The sequence below is a fragment of the Phocoena sinus genome, chromosome 6 (assembly GCF_008692025.1).
Source record: "Phocoena sinus isolate mPhoSin1 chromosome 6, mPhoSin1.pri, whole genome shotgun sequence".
NCBI lineage: Eukaryota > Metazoa > Chordata > Mammalia > Artiodactyla > Phocoenidae > Phocoena > Phocoena sinus.
The window spans coordinates 593861-615235 of record NC_045768.1 but is presented as its reverse complement, the minus strand read 5'-3'; the positions used below and the strand labels follow the sequence as shown (position 1 = coordinate 615235).

Sequence of the window (21375 nt, the reverse complement as noted above, 5' to 3'; positions counted from 1 at the left end):
GCTGGTGGCGGGGAAGGGCCCAGAGTCTCCATCCGCCAACTCTGGGCCCAAGTTCTTTCTAAATTTGCCCTCCGACCAGGGCCCTCAGTCATGTGTGGGGTTTTTTCTCCCATTCTAGAACTTCCTGCCCTGTCCTGAGGGGGTGCTCTAGGCCGGGGTACAGGGGAAGACAAAGGGGGAGGCGGAGGGGGGGAGCGCCGTGGAGCCCGGGACCTGGTGGAAGAGGGGGAGGAAAAGGAAACGAGCCCTACTCTGTGAGCACCCAGATTGGGCCTGGGCGGGGTGAAGAGGGGAGAGGGTTGGAGGACCCCAGCTGGGGGAGGACCCTGCCCGCCCGCTCCGCCTCAGCTAACCGGCAGCCTGGACACGCCTATCCCCCTCGCCGTGGGCCCTGCGGGGGGCGGGGGTGGTCAGGCGCTGATGTCCCTGGGGAGGTGGGGGTCCTGTGGAGGGCAGGCTGAGGAGCAAAGGCACGTGGGACCCCAGGGGAGGCATTGCCCTCGGCCTCACCGGGTGTCCTGGGCCTGGGCTGAGTCAGGAGGGCTGGGAGGGCTTTAAGGTAGGTGACCAACCGGCCGGGGTACCTGGGCGAGTCAGCCAGGCCTCCCCCTCTGGTGCCTCCGTCCAGCCTGAGTCCCGCCCGCGCCACACCCCTGACTCACTTCCTTTGCAAAGAAGCGGAAACCTCCCCAGAGCTTCCTCCGCCCCGGAGGAGGTGTCGCTGCCCCTCTGAGCCTGAGCTGACCCAGCGAGGCCCCTGACCCCACCCCGACCCCCGCCAGGAAGCCAGCACTTTCAGCTTCCTGCGTCGCAGGCCCCAGCCTCTGGCGTGGGCTGGGGGCCCGCCCTGGGGGCCTGGGGGCGGGCCAGCGAGAGCCTGAGCTGACGCAGCTGCAGGTACTGGGGAGGGCCGGGGGCATCCACCCCACCTTTCTCCAGCTGTCTCAGTGGCTTCATCTCTCCTTCTCCGGGTCTTGTCTTTCTGTCCCTCTTTTCACCTCACCCCCGCCCGCCTCTAGGGGGCTCCCTGCCCCCAACTCCATTAGTGTGCCCACTAGAGTGATGCTGGGAGGCCTGGGCTCAGCTTGGGGACAGGGGCCCATTCTGGAAAGCAGAAGTAACGGCCAGACCGCCCCCCCACACCACCAAGTGTTCGTGGGGGAGGGGCATCTCTGAACTCTGGGGATGCTTGGGCCTCTGCTTCCCACGCCCCCCTCTAGGGACCGGAGGGCCCCCGGCGCCCGGCAGTCGAGCTGCGTCAGGGGCGGGGTCCGGCCTTGACCCTGCTCCACCCCTAACTGGCGGCAGGTTGGCACCGACTCCGACTCCTCCTCCAGGAAGAAGCCCGGGCGGCGGCCGCCCGATAAAATGCGCCCCCGCCCCCCATCCCCCCGCAGCCACTTCCTCAAGGCCGGAGGCTGTTTATGCGAGGATCCGAGAGATTTGCACTGGGGCCCGGCGGGGAGCCGCTTCCTGGTCAGAGGGGCGAGGCCCGTGCCAGGCCCTGGCCTCGGGGCAGCGGGCCGCACTCCGGGGGGCCTCGCGGGGGTGGGTGGGGCTGAGATCTCGGGGGAGGGTCCCAGTCGGCCGGGCGGAAGTCTGGAGACCCTCCCCGTCTTCCTGTTGCAGGGAGGGTGACCTGCATGCCAAGCGCCGCCCCTGCGCCATGGACCGCGGCCAGCCCAGTCCGGAGCCCGCGGCAGCGGACCACGTCGCCCCCGGCCCGAGCGTGATCGCGCCCGTGTGCGCCGTGGTCCGCCTGCGCCGCCGCGTGCGCCTCCTGCGCAAGCGGTGCCTCCCGCCTACGGCCGCGAGGCCGGACTCCGAGCCCCAGGCGCCGCGCGCGCACCCGGACCAGCCTCAGTTCTTCACCTTCGACGGCCCGGCGGAGCTGTCCTCGAGGCCGCCGCGAAAGAAGCGCCGACGCAGCCGCGTGGTGCTCTACCCCGAGATGTCGCGCAAGTACCGGCCGCGCGTGGAGCGCCGGAGCCGCGCGCAGCGTTGCCTGTTGTTGCTCGTGGCCATCGTGGGCTTCCAGGTGCTCAACGCCATCGAGAACCTGGACGATAACGCGCAGCGCTATGACCTTGACGGGCTGGAGAAGGCGCTGCAGCGTGCCGTGTTCGGCCAGCCGGCGGCCGTGGAGCGCATCGTGGCGCTGCTGCGGGACTACCTGGCCACGCACGTGCACAGCCGCCCGCTGCTCCTGGCGCTGCACGGGCCCAGCGGCGTGGGCAAGAGCCATGTGGGCCGCCTGCTGGCGCGCCACTTCCGCGCGGTGCTCGAGGACGGCGCGCTCGTGCTGCAGTACCACGCGCGGCACCACTGCCCCGAGCCGCGCGCCGCGGAGGACTGCCGCCAGGAGCTGGCGCGGCGCGTGGCCGACGTCGTGGCGCGGGCCGAGGCGGATGAGAAGACCCCGCTCCTGGTTCTGGACGACGTGGAGCTCCTGCCGCCGGCGCTGCTGGACGAGCTGCACGGCTTCCTGCAGCCGCAGCGCTCGCACCACTTCCACAATGCCATCTACGTGCTGCTCAGCGGCAATGGCGGCGCGGAGGTCACGCGCTTCGTGCTGCAGAACGCGTCCCGCGCGCTGGCCCTGCGCGCAGACGGCGCCCACGGGGCCGGGGCCGCGGCGGTGGCGGCACAGGCCGAGGAGGAGCTGCGCGCCAGCCTGAGGGCGCTCCTGGTCCGCGAGCACCCGCTGTGGCAGGTCGCGACTATCGTGCCCTTCCTGCTGCTGGACAAGGGGGACGTGGTCAACTGCTTCCGGGACGAGATGGCCGGGGAGGGCTTCTTCCCGGAGCAGGCCCGCGCCGAGCTCCTGGCCGCGCAGCTCAGTTACTACCGCGTGGCTGGCCGCGAGTTCGCCGTCACTGGCTGCAAGCAGGTGGTGGCCACGGTGAACCTCTTGTAGCGCAGGTGCCACCGGACGCAGTGGACGCCCACTGGCACGACGGGACGTTGGTTTGACAGGGGCAGTTGGAGGGAGGGGACCCTGTGGATTTGCCTCAGGCCTCTAAGCCTCGAATAAATCTGTCCATGGTCCTCCGCCGGTTCACACTGGGACCTGGGGGGACCGGTGGGGCTGGGTCAGCTCTGAGCTCCTCGGCCAATTCCAACCTCCCTCAGAGCCCCAGTCTGCCACCTGCTGGGTCCTTAATCCAACCTGCATTCTTCAGCGCCAGTATGTCCCACGGGGCTGGCTCCCCGGGAGTGGGTAGGTCTGTCTCCGTGGGACAGAGGATAGATGATGGCAGAGAACGTGAGCAGACCCCAGGGACACACAGCTGGTCCCCTGCAGAGTCGCATGTGGCCACCAGTCTTTCGGGTGCCCGCAGCAGCCGAACACACACTCCCCCACACACACCTGCTCACCCCGGGGGCCTAAAGTTCCGGATGCTTCACCACTGCAAGAATCCCGTGGGTCTGCCTGGACTTCTCATGGCCTCTTGGGCCCAGGAGCTCCCCGGGAGGCAAAGGGATGGGTGGGGGGCTCCACCCAATGAACCGGTCCAGTGGAATACCCCCTAAGTGGTCCAGAAGCGGGGCTCTCTCAGGGTGACAGCAGCAGGAGGTGGGTCCAAGTCGGGGGCCCTGACTTCCTGGATCCCCCTGCGCTGCCCACCAACCTGCTCCAGGGTGCTGAACTCGGGTGAGGCCTCTGAGTAGGGATCCCTCAGACCTCAGAGGTCCACTGCTTCCCAGGCCTGGGCTGGGGCCTCACGCTTGCCATCCTGGCTTCTCCGCAGGCTCGTGTCTCCCCGAGCGGGACTGCAGGAACCGCGCCGGCTGCCTGGGGCGGGTGAGCCTTGGGGCCCCTCCTGGGCTGGGCTCCCAAGGGGGGCGGGGCAGTTTCAGTGCTGTCTCGTGGTGGGCGCGCGGGTCAGCACGGCCCCACCCACCCGGGAGGAGGGCGCGGCCTGGGAGATGGGGGGGACAGGAGCACAGCTAGGGGCCGAGGGGAGGGCTGGTCAGGGTGGAGGCCCCGCCAGTGTGGACTGTGCCAGGAGCTCCAGGCCCCCACCGCCGAGCTCAGCCCGACCCCTGCCCTCGCAGAACCTCCAGGACCACGGGGGCTGGTGTCTCTAGAGACCCTGTCAGACGCCCCATCCCTGGGGGTCCCGCATGGTCACAGCCGCCTCGCCGCCATCCACTCTCTTCGTGGTGGTCGTGGTGGTCGGCCGCAGACCTGGATGGGCTGAGGTTTGTCAGGGAGAGGAGCCTGTTCCGGCACAGGGAAGCGACTGACCTGCCAAGCTGGCACACAGCCCCTGGGCCCCGATGGGAAGGGTGGGGAGGGGCACGTCCTGCCGGGAAAGGCTGGATTCCTCCCAGCTCCAGGGCTCCCTGGGGGCTGCGAGGGATGACCAGTTTGCGCGATGCTTCGAAACCAGCAGCCAGACCTGCAGGTATCCAGCTGAATACACCAGAGAGATAGCGGGTTGTCCGGTGACGTTGCTCTAGCCAATGCGCTTGCTCTTTGGTTTTATGTCATTGGGTCTCTGCTTCCCCAGGGGCATTTACCCACTTGCAGCAAGAGGGGTTTGCCGCTGCAGACAGCTCCTCGCTCAGCAAGTAGGTAATTGCAGGCTCGTGGTTACCTGAAGCCACCTTGGCTGATGAGTTAAGTGACCGTCACTGAGCTGAAACTGCTTTGGCTCCGGAGTGGCTGACTCTCCTAGTGTCAGGGAGAGATTCCTCATCATATGTCCATTGGTGCTCCTTCCCATCCGTGGGAGGAAAGCTCTCCCTCCAGAGGTAAAGGCAGAATCTCTTACGCCTGCTGGAATTTCTTGCTTAAGGCAGTTATAGAGGTTTAATGGGACGGATCAACGTGAGGCTTCTGTTCGGTGATGTCAGGAGAACAGGACAGTGAATACAGCAGGGCACACCGTCCTGTGTTCTCCAGCCATCAAGACAACGGGCTCCCAAGCATAAAGGCCATCCCCCAAACGTCCACATATGAAGGTGAAACCAGGGGGCGCACATAAAGCCTCCACACGAGTGATGGAATCTCTGGGTTCCTTCATTGGTGCAGAGGCACTGGCGTTACTCAGCCAAGGCTCGGAAATTTTGTTGTTACACAACAGGAAGTTACCTAGATGTACGGATATGTCAGCAAGTTTACAGATGACTCAACTTGCATTGCCAGCTCCGTTGAACTTTCATGCAGATATTCAAAAGATCTTGTTTTCCTATGCCAGGCTTGGGTCAAATTGAAGCAAGGAATACATTTAGGTGGGCTTAGCTCCCTAACTCTATAAAATGGGCCTGCAGAACAATTTGGACAGACAGCAGCATCTGGAACCCCAGTGAAATTACTTATAGGCTGAACCAAGAGGCCATTGCTATGCTGGGCCAGCTGAGGATTCCAATGGCAAATCGAGCAATCAGAGAGGTTTCCCCCTTTCTTCAGGGACGGGGAGATACGAATGAGGGTGTTGTCCTTCCACAGAAGGGAGGGAGGAACGGGGTGAGGGACTGTATTGAAGTAAAGGTATACAGGCCCGGTCCAGACGTTTTGGGAAAGCTGTTGGCCTCAGATGTCCTCTGCTTCGGGTCCTAATGGACATTATCTTCAGGTCGCCAGAGAGTGTACAGGTCCAGTTGGGATTTGGTGCCTCCTTTACATGTGACACTGAACCCAGGAGTCCCGTCTCTGGAGTTTGGTGGCACAAGCGTTAGTCAACAGGATCTGGTGGGCCCCTGCCGGCGAGGCGGGAGAGGATCCTTTTGGAGGTGCCTTTTCCAGTACCCAGAATCTCCAGGCTGTGGGCTGTGACATTCGGGGTCTTGGTCTTCCGGGAGTGCGCTGCAAAAGGAGTGCTCTGCCAGAGCTTGGTGATTTTCTTTCTTTTTTAGTTTTTTAAAATTTAATTGAAGTATAGTTGATTTACAATGTTATGTTAGTTTCAGGTGGACAGCAAAGTGATTCGTTACTCACACACACACATATGTTCTTCTTCAGATTCTTTTCCCTTATAGGTTATTATAAAATATTGAGTTGGTTATCTATTTTATGTATAGTAGTGTGTACATGTTAATCCTAACTATTTTCTTAAACTTCTTTTTTTTTTTTTGACCACACCATGTGGCTTGCACCTTAGTTCCCCCACCAGGGATCGAACCTGGGCTCTCGGCAGCGAGAGCACGGAGTCCTAACCACTGGACCGCCAGGGAATTGCTCACCTGGTTATTTTCAGTAGAAGCAATGAGGCCTTTACAATGCAGAAGTACTTCTCCCTTTCTCAGCTCGGATCAAAGAAGCAGCAGCCACGTGCTTTGCGTGTCCTGTTCAGGGACAACAGACTCCACTGAATATGTGCACGTACGTCCACAGTCATGAAAAACAGAGATACTTAGTAAGAGTTTCAGAACTCTTGAGGGACCAGGTAGGGAGGAAATGTAAATGCTTCAACCTTTGATGCCAAGGTACACTTTACCAAATTGTTTTAAGTTATAGACAGCTTAAAGGAGAGGAGAAAAGGGGATCCGTTATGTCTGGAAAGCAAAACATTAAAGCAATTGGTTTTCCATTAGAGTTTTAGAAATCCTTACACAGTTCAGTCTTATGATCTTAGAGTTATAAGAAAGAAAACTGTTTCAGAGTACCCGTCAGAGTCCTTTCCGCGAATCTCTTCAAAGAGGAACACATTTGGAGAAGCGTCAGAGTAACGCAGTAACTATAATGACAGAAAGACTTGAAAATGCCCATTATTAAAAATCTGATGAGAATTCATTATAATGGGAGTGGCAAGGGGATCAGCTTATCTTTTTGACATATGTTTAAAATGGTGAGCGTTTGGAAATTCCCTGGTGGTCCAGTGGTTAGGGCTTGGCGCTTTCGCTGCTGGGGCCCGGGTAACTAAGGTCCTGCAAGCCGTGCAGCATGGCCAAAAAGACCCAAAAAACAGAAGCAAAACAAAACTCATGACCAATAACATTATATCAGGACATCTCAGAATTTAGCAATTTCATATGATTTTGAGCACATGTTAATATGTACCTATACAACTATAAGGATAAAAGGTTCTGTATTCCTTCTTATTTAGAAGCCTATTACAAGCTTCCCGTGTAATCTAGCTCATCAAATAAGCCTGATTAGTTCAGCATTTTACCAGGTGAGAGACAAATCCTTTGAGATTCTCCAGGGGCCCTCTGGAAGAGCCCAGTTAGTGTAAGGTCAGCAAGACTTCATTTATAACATGATTTGGGGGTAAGTTTGTCAAAAGTAACAAGAGGTTTTGGACATTTGACCAAACAGGACCACAGATCATTATGAAATGGTACTTAATTATCTGTCTGACCAAAGTAACAATAAAAGATTTCAAAGGCAAATACAAGAGGTTACATAGTTGTAAGCAAAACTTAGCTCTTTTATTTATTTATTTATTTTTAAATTTTTTTAGCTCTTTTAATATTGAGAAGAGGACTTACCTGGTGGCGCGGTGGTTAAGAATACGCCTGCCAATCCAGGGGACATGGCTTTGAGCTCTGGTCCGGGAAGATCCCACATGCCGCGGAGCAACTAAGCCCGTGCGCCACAACTACTGAGCCTGCGCTCTAGACCCTGCGAGCCACAACTACTGAAGCCCGTGAGCCTAGAGCCCACGCTCCGCGACAAGAGAAGCCACTGCAATGAGAAGCCCGCGCACCACAAGGAAGAGTAGCCCCCACTTGCCGCAACTAGAGAAAGCCCGCGTGCAGCGACGAAGACCCAATGCAGCCAAAAATAAATAAATAAAAAATATTGAGAAGACTCAGTTTTCTTTAGTAATGAAAGTCCTGAATAAGACAACGTAAGCACAGGAAATAATTTTGTTAAAACACAAATCTTTGCTTTCTAAGCAGTTTACTTTAAAAAGTGGTAAAGAAAAATTCATAATCTCCCACGAGAAGCAGACCAATATTCCAAGAAAACCTTGTCCTCTTAGTAAATGAAAGAAAATTGTTTTAGTTTTACCTAAGTACACTACTGATTTTTAATTTTTTTATAAATTTATTTATTTCAATTTATTTATTTTTGGATGCATTGGGTCTTCGTTGCAGTGCACAGGCTTCTCATTGTGGTGGCTTCTCGTTGCGGAGCACGGGCTCTAGGCACACGGGCTTCAGTAGTTGTGGCGCACGGGCTTAGTTGCTCCGTGGCATGTGGGATCTTCCCGGACCAGGGCTCAAACCTGTGTCCCCTGCATTGACAGGCAGATTCTTAGCCACTGTGCCACCAGGGGAGTCCTGCTCCAGTTAACTTAAAAACTATAATTAGGGGTTAAGCATTTGGACCCTAAGAGGGTTCAATTTTATTTTATTTTTATTAAAGTTTTTTTTTTGATGTGAACCACTTTTGAAGTCTTTATTGAATTTGTTACAATACTGCTTCTGTTTTATGTTTTGGTTTTTTGGTCTCGAGGCATGTGGGGTCTTAGCTACCTGCCCACATATTAAACCTGCACCCCCTGCATTGGAAGGTGAAGCCTCAACCACTGGACCGCCAGAGAAGTCCCCCTGAGGGTCTGATTTTAAAGGGGCAGGTTTTCACAGGGGAGGGGAGAGGAAGAAACAAAGGGGGCGGAGTCTGAGACAAAGGGGGCGGAGAAGACACACAAGATGGTGCCAGAGACAAAGAAGTTAGGGGAGGGGAACTCAAGGAGCACAAGGCTTCAGAAACTGTTTTGTTCTTTTCAAGTTTTTTAGTTGTTTTGGCCAATTTAGAAATGGTATCTTGCAAAGAGGCAATTTTAGACTTCGGTGCACATTTTCAAGCTTCCAGGTACCAATGAAAATAAATATCCCATTCTTCTTATTTAATATTAGAACCACATGGGACTTCCCTGGTGGCAAAGTGGTTAAAAATCCGCCTGCCAATGCAGGGGACACGGGTTTGATCCCTGGTCCGGGAAGATCGCACATGCCGTGGAGCAACTAAGCCAGCGCGCCACAACTACTGAGCCTGCGTGCCACAACTGCTGAAGCCCGTGCGCCTAGAGCCCATGCTCTGCAACAAGAGAAGCCACTGCAATGAGAAGCCTGCACACCGCAAGGAAGAGTAGCCCCCCTCGCCGTAACTAGAGAAAGCCCACGCAGCAACGAAGACCCAACACAGCCAAAAGTAAATAAATTAATTAAAAAAATAATAAATTAAATAAAATAAAATTTTAGAACCACAGTTCTCCAATTTAATCTTAAGAAAAACAAGTTTGGGAAGATTGAAAGTTCCCTGTAATGGCCATGATAATTCTGGATTACTTTTAGTTGGTTCAACCCACTTAGTTAAAAATGAGCATGTCAGGGGACAAAGAAATGAGCATGTCAGGGTCCATAGCTTTCAAACGTGAACCTTCCAGAGTCCCTGAGGGAGGGCTGCCCTCAGAGCGCATAGATGACCAGGATCCCTTTTCCTTAAGTTCTCCTGGAAACCCAAGAAAGTTGCTGGAGTCCTAGCCCAGAATCCAAAAGGAATAAAGCAAATTATTCGATTCCAGTTAGCTCGATCCCCCTCACTCTTGCACACTTCAGAAGACAACTGAGTATTCACCAAGGGCGAAACCTTGAACCAGAAAGGATGAAACCTCCCCCCTGAAAGGACAAAGCCTTTCCAGATCCCGAAAAAAGCCAGAGAACTCAAAACGCAAAGAAGCAGTTTGGAATACAAGAAGAGACTCAGGGAAGTGATGAGCATGAAGGGCTCACAGTGTGGGTACCTGGCTCCATTCCAGGGCCTGTCATCTCTTGGGGTTCGCCTCCTTCAGATCCCACTTCTGACACCATATAAATATATCAACTTTAGTAAATGGTAGCCAGTTATTTTACCAGCAAAAGCAAGCTTATTCAGGAATAGCAGAGGAATTGCAATTTGGGACGTGGAAACTATGGCAGACAAAAAAGCCAAATCCAGAGAACAAGGAGGGGGAACTTGCTTTTATAGGGAAAAGGAGGAGTAGGGAGGGGCTGTGATAACCAAAGATTCCATTGGAGGAGCTGGGGTTCAATGGAGTCTTCCCATTGACTGGGCCCCTGCAGTCTCTGATTGGCTGGGCTGTCGGGGGTGGAGGGAAGTTTCCTTCCTCCTGACTGATGGTAAGTAGAGGCACCTTCCTGTCCAAGATGTAGGCGGAAATCTCTTCCTGTTTGGGGTAATTGACGTGCATATTCGTGGAGAGAGCTCCCTACAGACCCGTCCTGACTCCAACTTTAACTGAGGGTTCTATAATTAATTCCACAACTTAAACTTCTTCTTGTGACTTTATTTTGTGCCTTTTAGTTGTCCAGTTTTTTCTATGCTTCTTTTTTCTTATTTCTCACTTCTTTTTGTACTGGTACCCTCCAACGCCCAGTGTTCCATTTTTCTCCTTAATTGGTTGGCAGTTATACCACGAACACTTAATCTAACACATCTTATACCCTCACTGGAGCAGTGAAGGGACTTTCCATCACATGGGCTCCGATTTAGCCCTCTCCAACCTAAGGACCATTCTTGTCCAAGTACTTTAACTCTGTCCCTTTGTTTCAACCCTGCATATGAGATGTTATTATTGTATTTCATTTATATTGATTTTGATATTTTATTTTATTGATTTATTTATGAACTAGTTCCTTCAGATGCTCTATAATCAGTGTTCCAGGTTGTGTATGTGCCTGTGGACTGTTCTGGGCTCTCTATTGCCTTTTGTGGATCAGTTTGTTTTCCCTGGGCCAAGATCATGCTGTTCTGATAGTTACGGCTTTATAAGTCTGCAGAAGCCATAACAGCTAGCAGGATATCATTATTCTTGAAGAGTCACGTGGCTCTTCTTGGGCTTGTTTTTAATTTGATTTTGTTAAATTCTTTGAAAAACCTTTTAGGATTTGATCAGAGTTGCATTGACTCTACAAATCAATTTGGGGAATAATGATCCCTTTGCCCTGCCACACACTTATTCAGGGCTGATTTAATGCTTTTCAGTAGAGTTTGTAACTTGCTGTAGACAGGTCTTCCTCGTTTTTGTTAGATTTATTCCAGAAACAATACATTTTTTGGTTGGTATTGTAAAGGGTTACTATTGTGTAATATAACATATGTCAAGAAACATGTATAAAACAAAATATATATTTAAAATTTTATGGGAATTCCCTGGCAGTCCAGCGGACTCGGTGTTTTCACTGCCGTGGCTCGGGTTCAATCCCTGGTAGGGGAAATAAGATCCTGCTAGCCATGTGGTGTGGCAAAAAAATATATATATAAATAATATATATAATATATACATGATATATATATTATATATATATATATATATATATATAAAAATAAATACAGAAATAAAAAAGTTTTACTGTAAAGCAAGCACTCATGTGCTCACCATCCAGGTCAAGAAACAGGACGTGGTCAGTCTCCTAGGAGCCCCCTAGCCTCCCCTCTACTCACTGGCTCCCACCCCCACCCCTCCCTGGTGCCTCTCCCCTGCCCCACGCGATAACCACCCAAAGAAAATTACCACCTTGGTGTTTTTTGTTTTTAATATTTATTTGTTTGGTTGCACTGGGTCTTTGTTGCGGTACTCGGGATCTTCATTGTGGCATGCAGGATTTTTAGTTGCGGCATGTGGGATCTAGTTCCCTGAGCAGGGATCGAACCCAGTCCCCCTGCATTGGGAGCACGGAGTCTTAACCAGTGGACCACCAGGGAAGTCCCTACCACCTTGTATTCTTCATACTTCAACCACCTAAATTTATAACCCTAACCAGTCTGGTTTAGTTTGTTTTTTTATGTTGTAGCTTTCTTGTTTATTTTTTTAAAAAACAGCTTGATTGAGGTATCACTTCCATACCACAAAATATACTCGTTTTAAGTGGACAATTTATTTCTATTTATTTTATTTTTTTAAATTTTTATTTATTTATTTATTTTCGGCTGGGTTGGGTCTTCATTGCTGTGCGCGGGCTTTCTCTATTTGCCTTGAACGGGGACTACTCTTCCTTGCGGTGCGCAGGCTTCTCATTGCAGTGGCTTTCTCTTGTTGCAGAGCACGGGCTCTAGGCCGAAGGGCTTCAGTAGTTGTGGCGCACGGGCTTAGTTGCTCCGCGGCATGTGGGATCTTCCTGGACCAGGGCTCAAACCCGTGTCCCCTGCATTGGCAGGCGGATTCTTAACCACTGTACCACCAGGGAAGTCCCGCTAATTTATTGATCTTTCGTAAATTTGCAGAACTGTGCAAATATCACCATAATTCAGGTTTAGAATATTTCCATCATCCAGAAAAGTCCATCCTGCTCGTTTTCCATGAATCCCTGTTTCTACCCGTTTCTCAGACAACCACTAATCCTCTTTCTGCCTCTATAGGTTTGCCTTTTTTAAAAAGCATTTCAGGGGACTTCCCTGGAGGTCCAGAGGTCAAGACTTCGCCTTCCAATGCAAGGATTGAGGGTTTGATCCCTGGTTGGGGAGCTAAGAACCCACATGCCTCGCAGCCAAAAATCCAAAAAAAACCATAAAACAGAAGCAATATTTTAACAAATTCAATAAAGACTTTAAAAATGGTCCACATCAAAAAAAATAACTTAAAAAAATAAAAAAGCATTTCATACAAACGGAATCTTTTGTAGCTTTTTGCACCTGACTTCTTTCACTTAGCACGTTTTTGAGGCTCACCCATGCAATGCCCTAGGACATATCGGCAGCTGGTGTCTTTCTTTCTATTGCTAAATAGTATTCCATTAAATGGATCAAAGACATTTCGTTTACTCATTCACCAGTCAATGGACATTTGGATTGTTTCCATTATTTTGCTCTTACGCATAAATGGTGCAAGGAACATTTGCCAAAAATTTCTTTGTATAGACATGTGTTTTTATTTATCCTGAATCAATAACAAGGAGTGGAATTGTTGAGTCATATAAAAAGATTTTTTTTTTGTTTAATTTTTAAAGAATCTGCCGAACTGCTTTCCAAACTGGCGGCACCATTCTTCATTCCACCAGCAGCGATGAGGGTCACAGCTTCCGCACATCCCTGCCAAAAGCTGTTACTAACAGTCGTTTTATTACAGCGATACTAATATGTGGTTTTACTTTGCATTTCCCTAATAACTCACGGTGCTGGGCATTTTTCCATGTGCTTATCAGCCATTTCTATTATTCGGGTTGTTTGTCTTATTACTGAGTTGATCTTTATATATTTGGGCTATAAGTGTTTTATCAGATAAATGATATGCAAGTATATATTTTCTTCCAGTCTGTAGGTTGTTTTTAATGTTCATAATTTAAAAATGTATTTTTTGTTTTTTAAATATTTTTATTGAAATATAGTTGATTTACAATGTTACATTAGTTTCAGATGTACAAAAAAGTGATTCAATTATATATATATGTGTGTGTGTGTATATATATATATATATATTCTTTTTTTACATTCTCTTCCATTATGGGTGATTATAAGATAGTGAGTATAGTTCCCTTAAAAATGTCTTTTGGGGCTTCCCTGGTGGTGCAGTAGTAGAGAGTCCGCCTGCCGATGCAGGGGACACGGGTTCGTGCCCCGGTCCGGGAGGATCCCACGTACCGCGGAGCGGCTGGGCCCGTGAGCCATGGCCACTGAGCCTGCGCGTCCGGAGCCTGTGCTCCGCAACGGGAGAGGCCACAACAGTGAGAGGCCCGCGTACCGCAAAAAAAAAAAAAAAAAAAAAAAAGTCTTTTGAAGTGCAAACTGTTTTTTGTTTGTTTTTTTTTAGTTTTTAATTTTTATGAAGTCAAATTTCTTTTTTCTGGAATGGATCGTGCCTTTGATGTTGTATCTAAGAACTCTGCTTAATCCGGGGTCGTAAAGGTTTTTCTAAGTTCTTTAAAAAATAAATCTCTTTATTTATTTATCTTTGGCTGCATTGGGTCTTCGTTGCTGTGCGTGGGGTTTCTCTAGTTGCGGTGAGCGGGGGCTACTCTTCGTTGCGGTGCACGGGCTTCTCACTGCGGTGGCTGCTCTTGTTGTGGAGCACGGGCTCTAGGCGCGCGGCTCAGTAGTGTGGCTCGCAGGCTCTAGAGCGAGATCTCAGTAGTTGTGGTACCCGGGCTCAGTAGTTGTGGCTTGCAGGCTCCAGAGCACGGACTCAGTAGTTGTGGCGCACGGGCTTAATTGCTCCGCGGCACGTGGGACCTTCCCAGACCGGGGCTCGAACCTGTGTCCGTGGCATTGGCAGGCGGATTCTTAAGCACTGCACCACCAGGGAAGTCCTATTCTATGTGTTATTCTAAATGGTTTTATGTTTTTAGCTCTTACATTCAGGTCTATGAGCCATTTTTGTACTAAATTTTGTGCATGCTGTGACATGAGGGTCTAAATCTTTTTACACGTCAATATCCAAGTGTCCCAGCAGCATGTTTTGAAAAGACTATCGTTTCCTCATTGACTTTTGCTTTGACCCCTGTGTCAGTTAGGGTTCGACCAGAGGAAAAAAATCAGTGGGAGATATATTTTAAGGAAATTCTTTCTAGAATCAGTTTACGAGACTGTAGGGGCTAACTAGGCTCCGTGGCATGTGGGATCTTCCCAGACCGGGGCACGGTGTATAGTTGCTTTATAATGCTGTGTTAGTTTCTTGCTGTACAACAAAGTGAATCAGTCATACATATAAATGTATCCCCTCTTTTTTAGATTTTTAGGTTTCCTTCCCATTTAGGTTACCACAGAGCATTGAGTAGACTTCCCTGCGTTATACAGTAGGTTCTCATTAGTTATCTATTTTATACATAGTAGTGTATATATGTCAGTCGCAATCTCCCAATTCATCCCACTCCCCCAGATTAATTTTTTTGCATGTGGATGTCCAGTTGCTCTAGGACCAGAATCTTGTGGATTTTTTATTTCATTTGTTGAGCTTTTTTAAAATATAAATTTATTTCTTTATTTTATTTTTGGCTGCGTTGGGTCTTCGTTGCTGCGCGCGGGCTTTCTCTAGTTGCGGCGAGCAGGGACGACTACATTGCGGTGCACGGGCTTCTCATCACGGTGGCTTCTCTTGTTGCGGAGCACAGGCTCTAGGTGTGCAGGCTTCAGTAGTTGTGGCTCGCGGGCTCTGAGCGCAGGCTCAATAGTTGTGGCGTGCAGGCTTAGTTGCTCCGTGGCATGTGGGATCTTCCCGGACCAGGGATCGAACCTGTGTCCCCTGAATTGGTGGGCGGATTCTTAACCACTGCACCACCAGGGAAGCCCTGTTGTGCTTTTTACCTCCAGATTTTTCCATTTGGTTATTTTTTGTCTTGCAATTCTTTATTACAAAACCCCATTATTTTCAGTCTTGAAAGTTTTAGAACCTAAGCACCTTCTCTTTCTGAAGAGTTGAAATGTTTGCAGCCAGTAGAAAGTGATGGAAGTCTACAAAAATATTCTGAAGATCCAAAGGAGAAGCCTCAGACTTGCCTCTGGAAACACCAGCGGCTGAGATGAAGGATTGCACAGCAAAGTTTTCCGTGGAATGCCAGACTTGGGGCCAGCTCTTGCTGCACTGTGAGAATGGATGCATCTTATTACACGGTACAAGAATCAATCGAAGGCAAAATGACGGAGATTGAAGTGGAACCTATGACATATCTCGATCTTCCCAGTGTGAAGTTCTTCACACAAATCCTGACTACCATAAAAGATTACAGAACCAGAGGAAGGTCTTAGATTGTATGGCAATGGTTATAGAAGAACTGCAATTATCAGTGGGGAAGCTTCAGGCCTTCATGGGCAAAAGTTCTCAGTGCTTCCAGTAGGGGTCAGTACAGTTTGGGAAGAGACGCCACCAACAGCCAGATCCCTCGCCGGCCTCAAACTTCCGGAGCTTCAGCTGCAAGCCCCGCCCACCTGGGTCTTGTCAGTCACCTTCTGCAGCTTTCCTGCCACAAGATGCTCAAGAGGAGAGGAATGGCAGACTTCCCAGCGCCTGGGGACTGCCTGGCGTCTGAGCTGGTATTCTCCACTCTCTCGCCTTTGGAGGTGACTGGGTGGCTATAGGGTTCCTTAAGTTTTTTCTAGAAGTGATGGGAACTGTCGACTTAAAAAAATGCACAACGTGAGAGTTGCGATTTGAGTTTTATTTGGGGCAAAATGAGGGCTGCAACCCGGGAGACAGCATCCCAGATCGCTCTGAGAAACTGCTCCACAGAGGCAGGGAGGAAGGTCAGTATAGATGTGATTTGGGTGAAGGGGGGTACATGCAATCAAGCACATATGTTCTGTGGAAGGTTTCTGCTCGTCTCGTGCATGTCACTGCCAGTCACGAGGAGCAGACGTCGCCATGAAGGATTTGAGTGCTTGTCTAGATACGAGGAGATACAAGAACTGGGCTCATAAACTTGTCTCCTGAAAATATCCATCTATCGGAAGACCTGTTCTGCCAGTGTTACCCAGAGCCCGGAGTGCCTCAGGTCAGCTCTTCAGGGGGTGTTGCCAGTCAGCAGCGGCAGCAGCACGTGAGTTACTCCTTGTAGAGGCAGCGGGCAAGTGACAATGGCGAGCGCCAATTTGTAGTTGACAGAACGTTGTAGGAACACTTTTCCCAGGAATGTACAAGATGCTTGGAACTTTTTTCGGAATTAACCTCAGAACCAGTGACCCATTCTTCTGAATATCCTTCATGGTCAGAAGTCATCCTCCTGTGAAGACGTTTTGCAGGTTTTGAAATAATCCAAAGTCACTCAGGACGAGTCTGATGACACATTCGGGCATTTCAAGTTGTAAAGTTATGGGACTAACGTTCCAGTGTGTCTCAAAGGCGGTTCCAGGTGGAAGAGTTTTGCATCACTGGGGTATATGCATCACTCCACAAGATGTCCAGACTGTGGAAACGCCATATGCTCCGTGTCCTGATGTCCACTGTGTGCTGTAGCTTTTAGTTCCAAGTTGACATTCTGAGTCCCAGACCCATGGCAGGAAGGGACCAAGTGCCTTTTTTTTTTGCGGTACGCGGGCCTCTCACTGCTGTGGCCTCTCCCTTTGCGGAGCACAGGCTCCGGACGCGCAGGCTCAGCGGCCACGGCTCACGGGCCCAGCCGCTCCGCGGCATGTGGGATCTTCCCGGACCGGGGCACGAACCCGCGTCCCCTGCATCGGCAGGCGGACTCTCAACCACTGCGCCACCAGGGAAGCCTCAAGTGCCCTTTTTAGCTCTTCTCTGTGCTTGTTAAAATCTGCATTACAAATTGCAGATATAACTACATAGTGATAAAAACCTATTTTTATTTTAAAGAGCTTTCAAAAATTGAGATACAATTCACTTACCGTACAGTGGGCACAATTCAGTGGGTTTAGTACATTCACAAAGTTGTGCAACCATCTCTATAATCTAACTTTAGAACATTTCTGTCCCATCAGAAGGAAGCCCTGTGCTTGCCCATTAGTCTTACCAAGCCCGCCCCCAGCCCTAGGCAGCTCCTAACTGGATCATATACAATATTTGTCCCTTTGTGTCCGGCAGCTTTTCCTTAACATAATATTTTCAAGGTTAATTTTCAAGTCATATCGGTATTTCATTCCTTTTTATGGCTGAATAATGTTCTATTGCATATATATCCCATATTTTGTTTATATCTCCATCAGCTGGTGGACATTTGGGCTGTTACTACTTTCTGGCTATCTGGCTATTATGAATAATGTTGCTGTGAAATTTGGAAGCCACTTTTTTGTTTTTTGGCCGCACTGTGCAGCATGCAGGATCCTAGTTCCCTGACCAGGGATGGAACCCATGCCCGCTCCGGTGGAAGGTGAAGTCTTAACCACTGGACCGCCAGGGAAGTCCCTGCATGCAGTTTTTTGTGTGGATGTACTTTTTAAAAATATCTATTTATTTAGTTTGGCTGTGCTGGGTCTGAGTTGCAGCATGTTAAGTTGTGGCATGAGGAATCTTTAGTTGCGGTATGCAGGCTCTTAGTTGCGGCCTGCATGTGGGATCTAGTTCCCCGACCAGGGATAGAACCCAGGCCCCTTGCACTGGACCACCAGGGAAGTCCCTGGATGCATATTTTAATATCTCTTGGGTGTACACCTAAGCTTGGAAAAGAGTAATACATATGCTACATTATGTGGAAGCTCTATTTTTTCTTTTCCTATAAATTTATTTATTTATTTTTGGCTGCGTTGGGTCTTCGTTGCTGCACATGGGCTTTCTCTAGTTGCGGCGAACAGGGGCTAGTCTTCGTTGCGGTGTGCGGGCTTCTCACTGCAGTGGCTTCTCTTGTTGCGGAGCACAGGCTCTAGGCACACGGGCTTCAGTAGTTGTGGTGCATGGGCTTCAGTAGTTGTGGCACGCAGGATCAGTAGTTGTGGCTTGCGGGCTCTAGAGCGCAGGCTCAGTAGTTGTGGCGCATGGGCTTAGTTGCTCCGCGGCATGTGGGATCTTCCCGGACCAGGGCTCGAACCCGTGTCCCCTGCATTGGCAGGTGGATTCTTAACCACTGCACCACCAGGGAAGTCCCTAAAGTTTCATTTTCTAAACGTTAATTTGGTAAGATGATTTTCTAAAGACACTCTGGGGTCAGAGTCCCAGTCCTTAAGGATCAGTGCCCAGGAGAAGGGAATGGAGTGTTTTTTTTTTTTTTTTTTTTTTTTTAACATCTTTATTGGGGTATAATTGCTTTACAATGGTGTGTTAGTTTCTGCTTTATAACAAAGTGAATCAGCTATACATATACATGTGCTCCCATGTGTCTTCCCTCTTGCGTCTCCCTCCCTCCCACTCTCCCCCTCCCAACCCTCCAGGCTGTCCCAAAGCCCCGAGCTAATATCCCTGTGCCTTGCGGCTGCTTCCCCCCAGCTATCTACCTTACTACGTTTGTTAGTGTGTATATGTCCATGACTCTCTCTCGCCCTGTCAAAACTCACCCCTCCCCCTCCCCATACCCTCAAGTCCGTTCAATGGAGTGTTTTGGAAAGGTAAGGGGTGGGCCTGTGCTCCCCTTCCCCTGGGCTCTCTGAGGTGCCGTGTGCTGCCAGCACATTTACTGAGGATAATTCTGTCGACTGAAAAACTACCAGTGGAAGCTATCCTGTGTTTTGTGTGGTACCAGCCAGATTTTTCTAGTGGGGGAAAAAAAAAAAACCAGAAAAAAAGAGACCTACCCCTCCCCCACAAAGTTACTGCAACAACATGGGTGAGTCTGGCACTGAGGGCCAGAAAGCCAGGAAGTACAAACCACACCAGTCCTTTTATAGATAATCCTATGACCTGTGGTGATAGAAGTGGTCGGCGGTGACCCGGGACTGGGGGGCGAGAGGAGCCAGCTGAGTCGGGGTGTGGAAGAACTTTGGGGGCTGATGGAAATGTTGTATGCTTTGGTTATGGTGTAGGTTCTGTGGGCATACACACCAGTCCATACTCATCACACTCTAAGTGGCTGCATTTTATTGTATATAAATTATACTGCAGTAAAGTTGATTTTTAGGAATATGAATGATAAACCTAATGATTTTCTTTCGACCTTGATTAAAACGAAAAGAAGCCATGCCCCAGAAGACATCTTGGGACACTTGAGAGGGAGAACTTTATTGACAAAATAACCTTGAGAATTCCAAGTCCTGGGTTACTTATTACTTTGCTCCGAGATAAGGGAGAGGGAGGTTGGAGAACAGGGAACGGGGAGCAGAGGGGCAAAGGCTGGCTCTCCTCTGTACCGAGTCCTGCTCTCGCCTCGTGCAGGGAGCAGGGGTGTCCCAAGTGCTTCCCGGGCCCTCCGTTTCCTGACGGCCACACGGCAGGGCCTTGTTCACCTAACCTGCAGCATCGTTTCCCGTGGAGAATGGCTCTGGGGCTCCTAGGGTACAGCAGCATGTCTGCTGGACCCATCCCTACACAGACGGGCTGTGCTCCCCCCCTCGTGTTTCTCGTGGGGCTGTGCACGTATAATCGGTCAGGCCTGGGAGGTGTAAATCTCAGCGCAAACAAGCACCCAGGAGTGCTTCCGCTTTTCATTCTTTTCAGTCCATTGCTGGACAGTTTTAATCCTTAGAAAGTTCTTCAGCACAAACCTCTAACGTTAGAGCGTAGAGTGTATTCCCGTCACGGAAAACAAGGCAGAGCATAAGACACAGACGACTCTGCCTGACCACACGGCCTGGATGCTGCCGTCACCTGGGCAGGGACAGACCACTCCCAAATCTGCAGCTCTTCTTCGTCTATGGCCCCATTTGAAGCTGGGCACATCACTGAATAAAGACTACATTTCCCAGCCTCCCTTGCAATGAGGTTGGGCATGTGGCTATGTTTTAGCCAATGGGATGTGAGTAGATTTGGCAAAAACAGACTTCTAGGAAGTGTCCTGGAAGGAGGGGGCCCAGGCCCTAGTTCACCTCTTCCTCCTCACTGTTGGCTGGAATGTAGACTTGATGGCTGGACGTGGGCTGCCATTTTGAGCCATGTGAATGAAAGGTCCACCCAGCAGAAAGCCTGTATCCTAATGCCACACACCAGCCCCGGACCACCTGTTCTAACTTCAGTGATGAGAAATACATTCCATCTTGTTTACAGGCCACTGTTCTGTATATTGTCATATGTCTCTGGAAAGTTTATGGGACAATTTGGGTTGGGCTCCCTTGGGGGTTCTTGTCCATAGGGTACCAACGAGGAGGCAGAGGTGGATTTTATCCACCGGGGGGACACGTACTGGGGGTAAACCTGGTATCCAGGCCCCACCTCTGAGCCGGGCAAGAGTTCAGACAGAGAGAGAAGTCCTTTCCTTGCTTATGCCCAACACAGACACTTCCTGTGGAATGGTGGATGGGGTGGGGAGACTGCTGGCAGACTCTGCAATTCCAATGCCAGCCTCACCTGACCATCAGAGCCTTGCCCGCCACCCTCTGCTGAGGCTCCAGGCTCTGTGGGGTGATCTGGAAGCACCCCACTGCTGGCCCTGATGGTTCTGCCGGACGTGGTCTGTGTCTTGAAGTGACTCACGTGGCGGCCATGTCCACAGGGCTGTGACACATCCCGTGTCCTGCTGACCATCCACTTTGTGACTCCGGGGCCCTGAAATGTCCTCCCTTCCCCTTTTGACCAAATGGGAGAATACTGCACCACGGCCAATCGCTCCATGAGGACCGTGATGGGGTCACTTCCCCAGGCCCTGGTTTGGTTCTACTTCCGGGGCCTGCAGAAGCCAGGAGCCACTACGGGTTGTAAAACCAAGAATGTGGCCCACTGGCCAGCTCTACAAAGACCTTAAGTCATTGGCCACTGCAGTCGCCGACCGACAGTGCACCCTGAAAGGGGTTCAGGGGAAAGACGGGATGAGGCTCTCTGTGCTTTGGAAAAACAGGCCCCTTAGAGAGTTGGATAGATTTCAGGAAAAATGTTAATGAACCCGGATTCATGCCTCTTTCCATACACAGAAAAAAAGGGCTAAAATCATTTATGGAAATACCCCTTCCCC

The 21375-nt window shown here is 50.5% G+C and overlaps 1 protein-coding gene and 1 pseudogene across 2 annotated transcripts; both read left to right on the top strand.

Annotated features, from left to right (window-relative positions):
- Positions 1–690: 690 nt before the first annotated feature.
- TOR4A (torsin family 4 member A) lies at positions 691–3051 on the top strand. 2 transcript variants are annotated; one of them, XM_032636112.1, is made up of 2 exons: positions 691–897; positions 1630–3051. In XM_032636112.1, the coding sequence occupies exon 2, from the start codon at positions 1667–1669 to the stop codon at positions 2915–2917; it is 1251 nt and encodes a 416-aa protein (XP_032492003.1). In that variant the 5' UTR covers positions 691–897; positions 1630–1666; the 3' UTR covers positions 2918–3051. The 2 variants fall into 2 exon arrangements, with proteins under 2 accessions (XP_032492003.1, XP_032492004.1); XM_032636113.1 differs by lacking the exon at positions 691–897 and adding an exon at positions 938–1476.
- A 1331-nt stretch (positions 3052–4382) lies between these two features.
- Positions 4383–15918, top strand: LOC116755524 (annotated as a pseudogene).
- The last annotated feature ends 5457 nt before the right edge of the window (positions 15919–21375 follow it).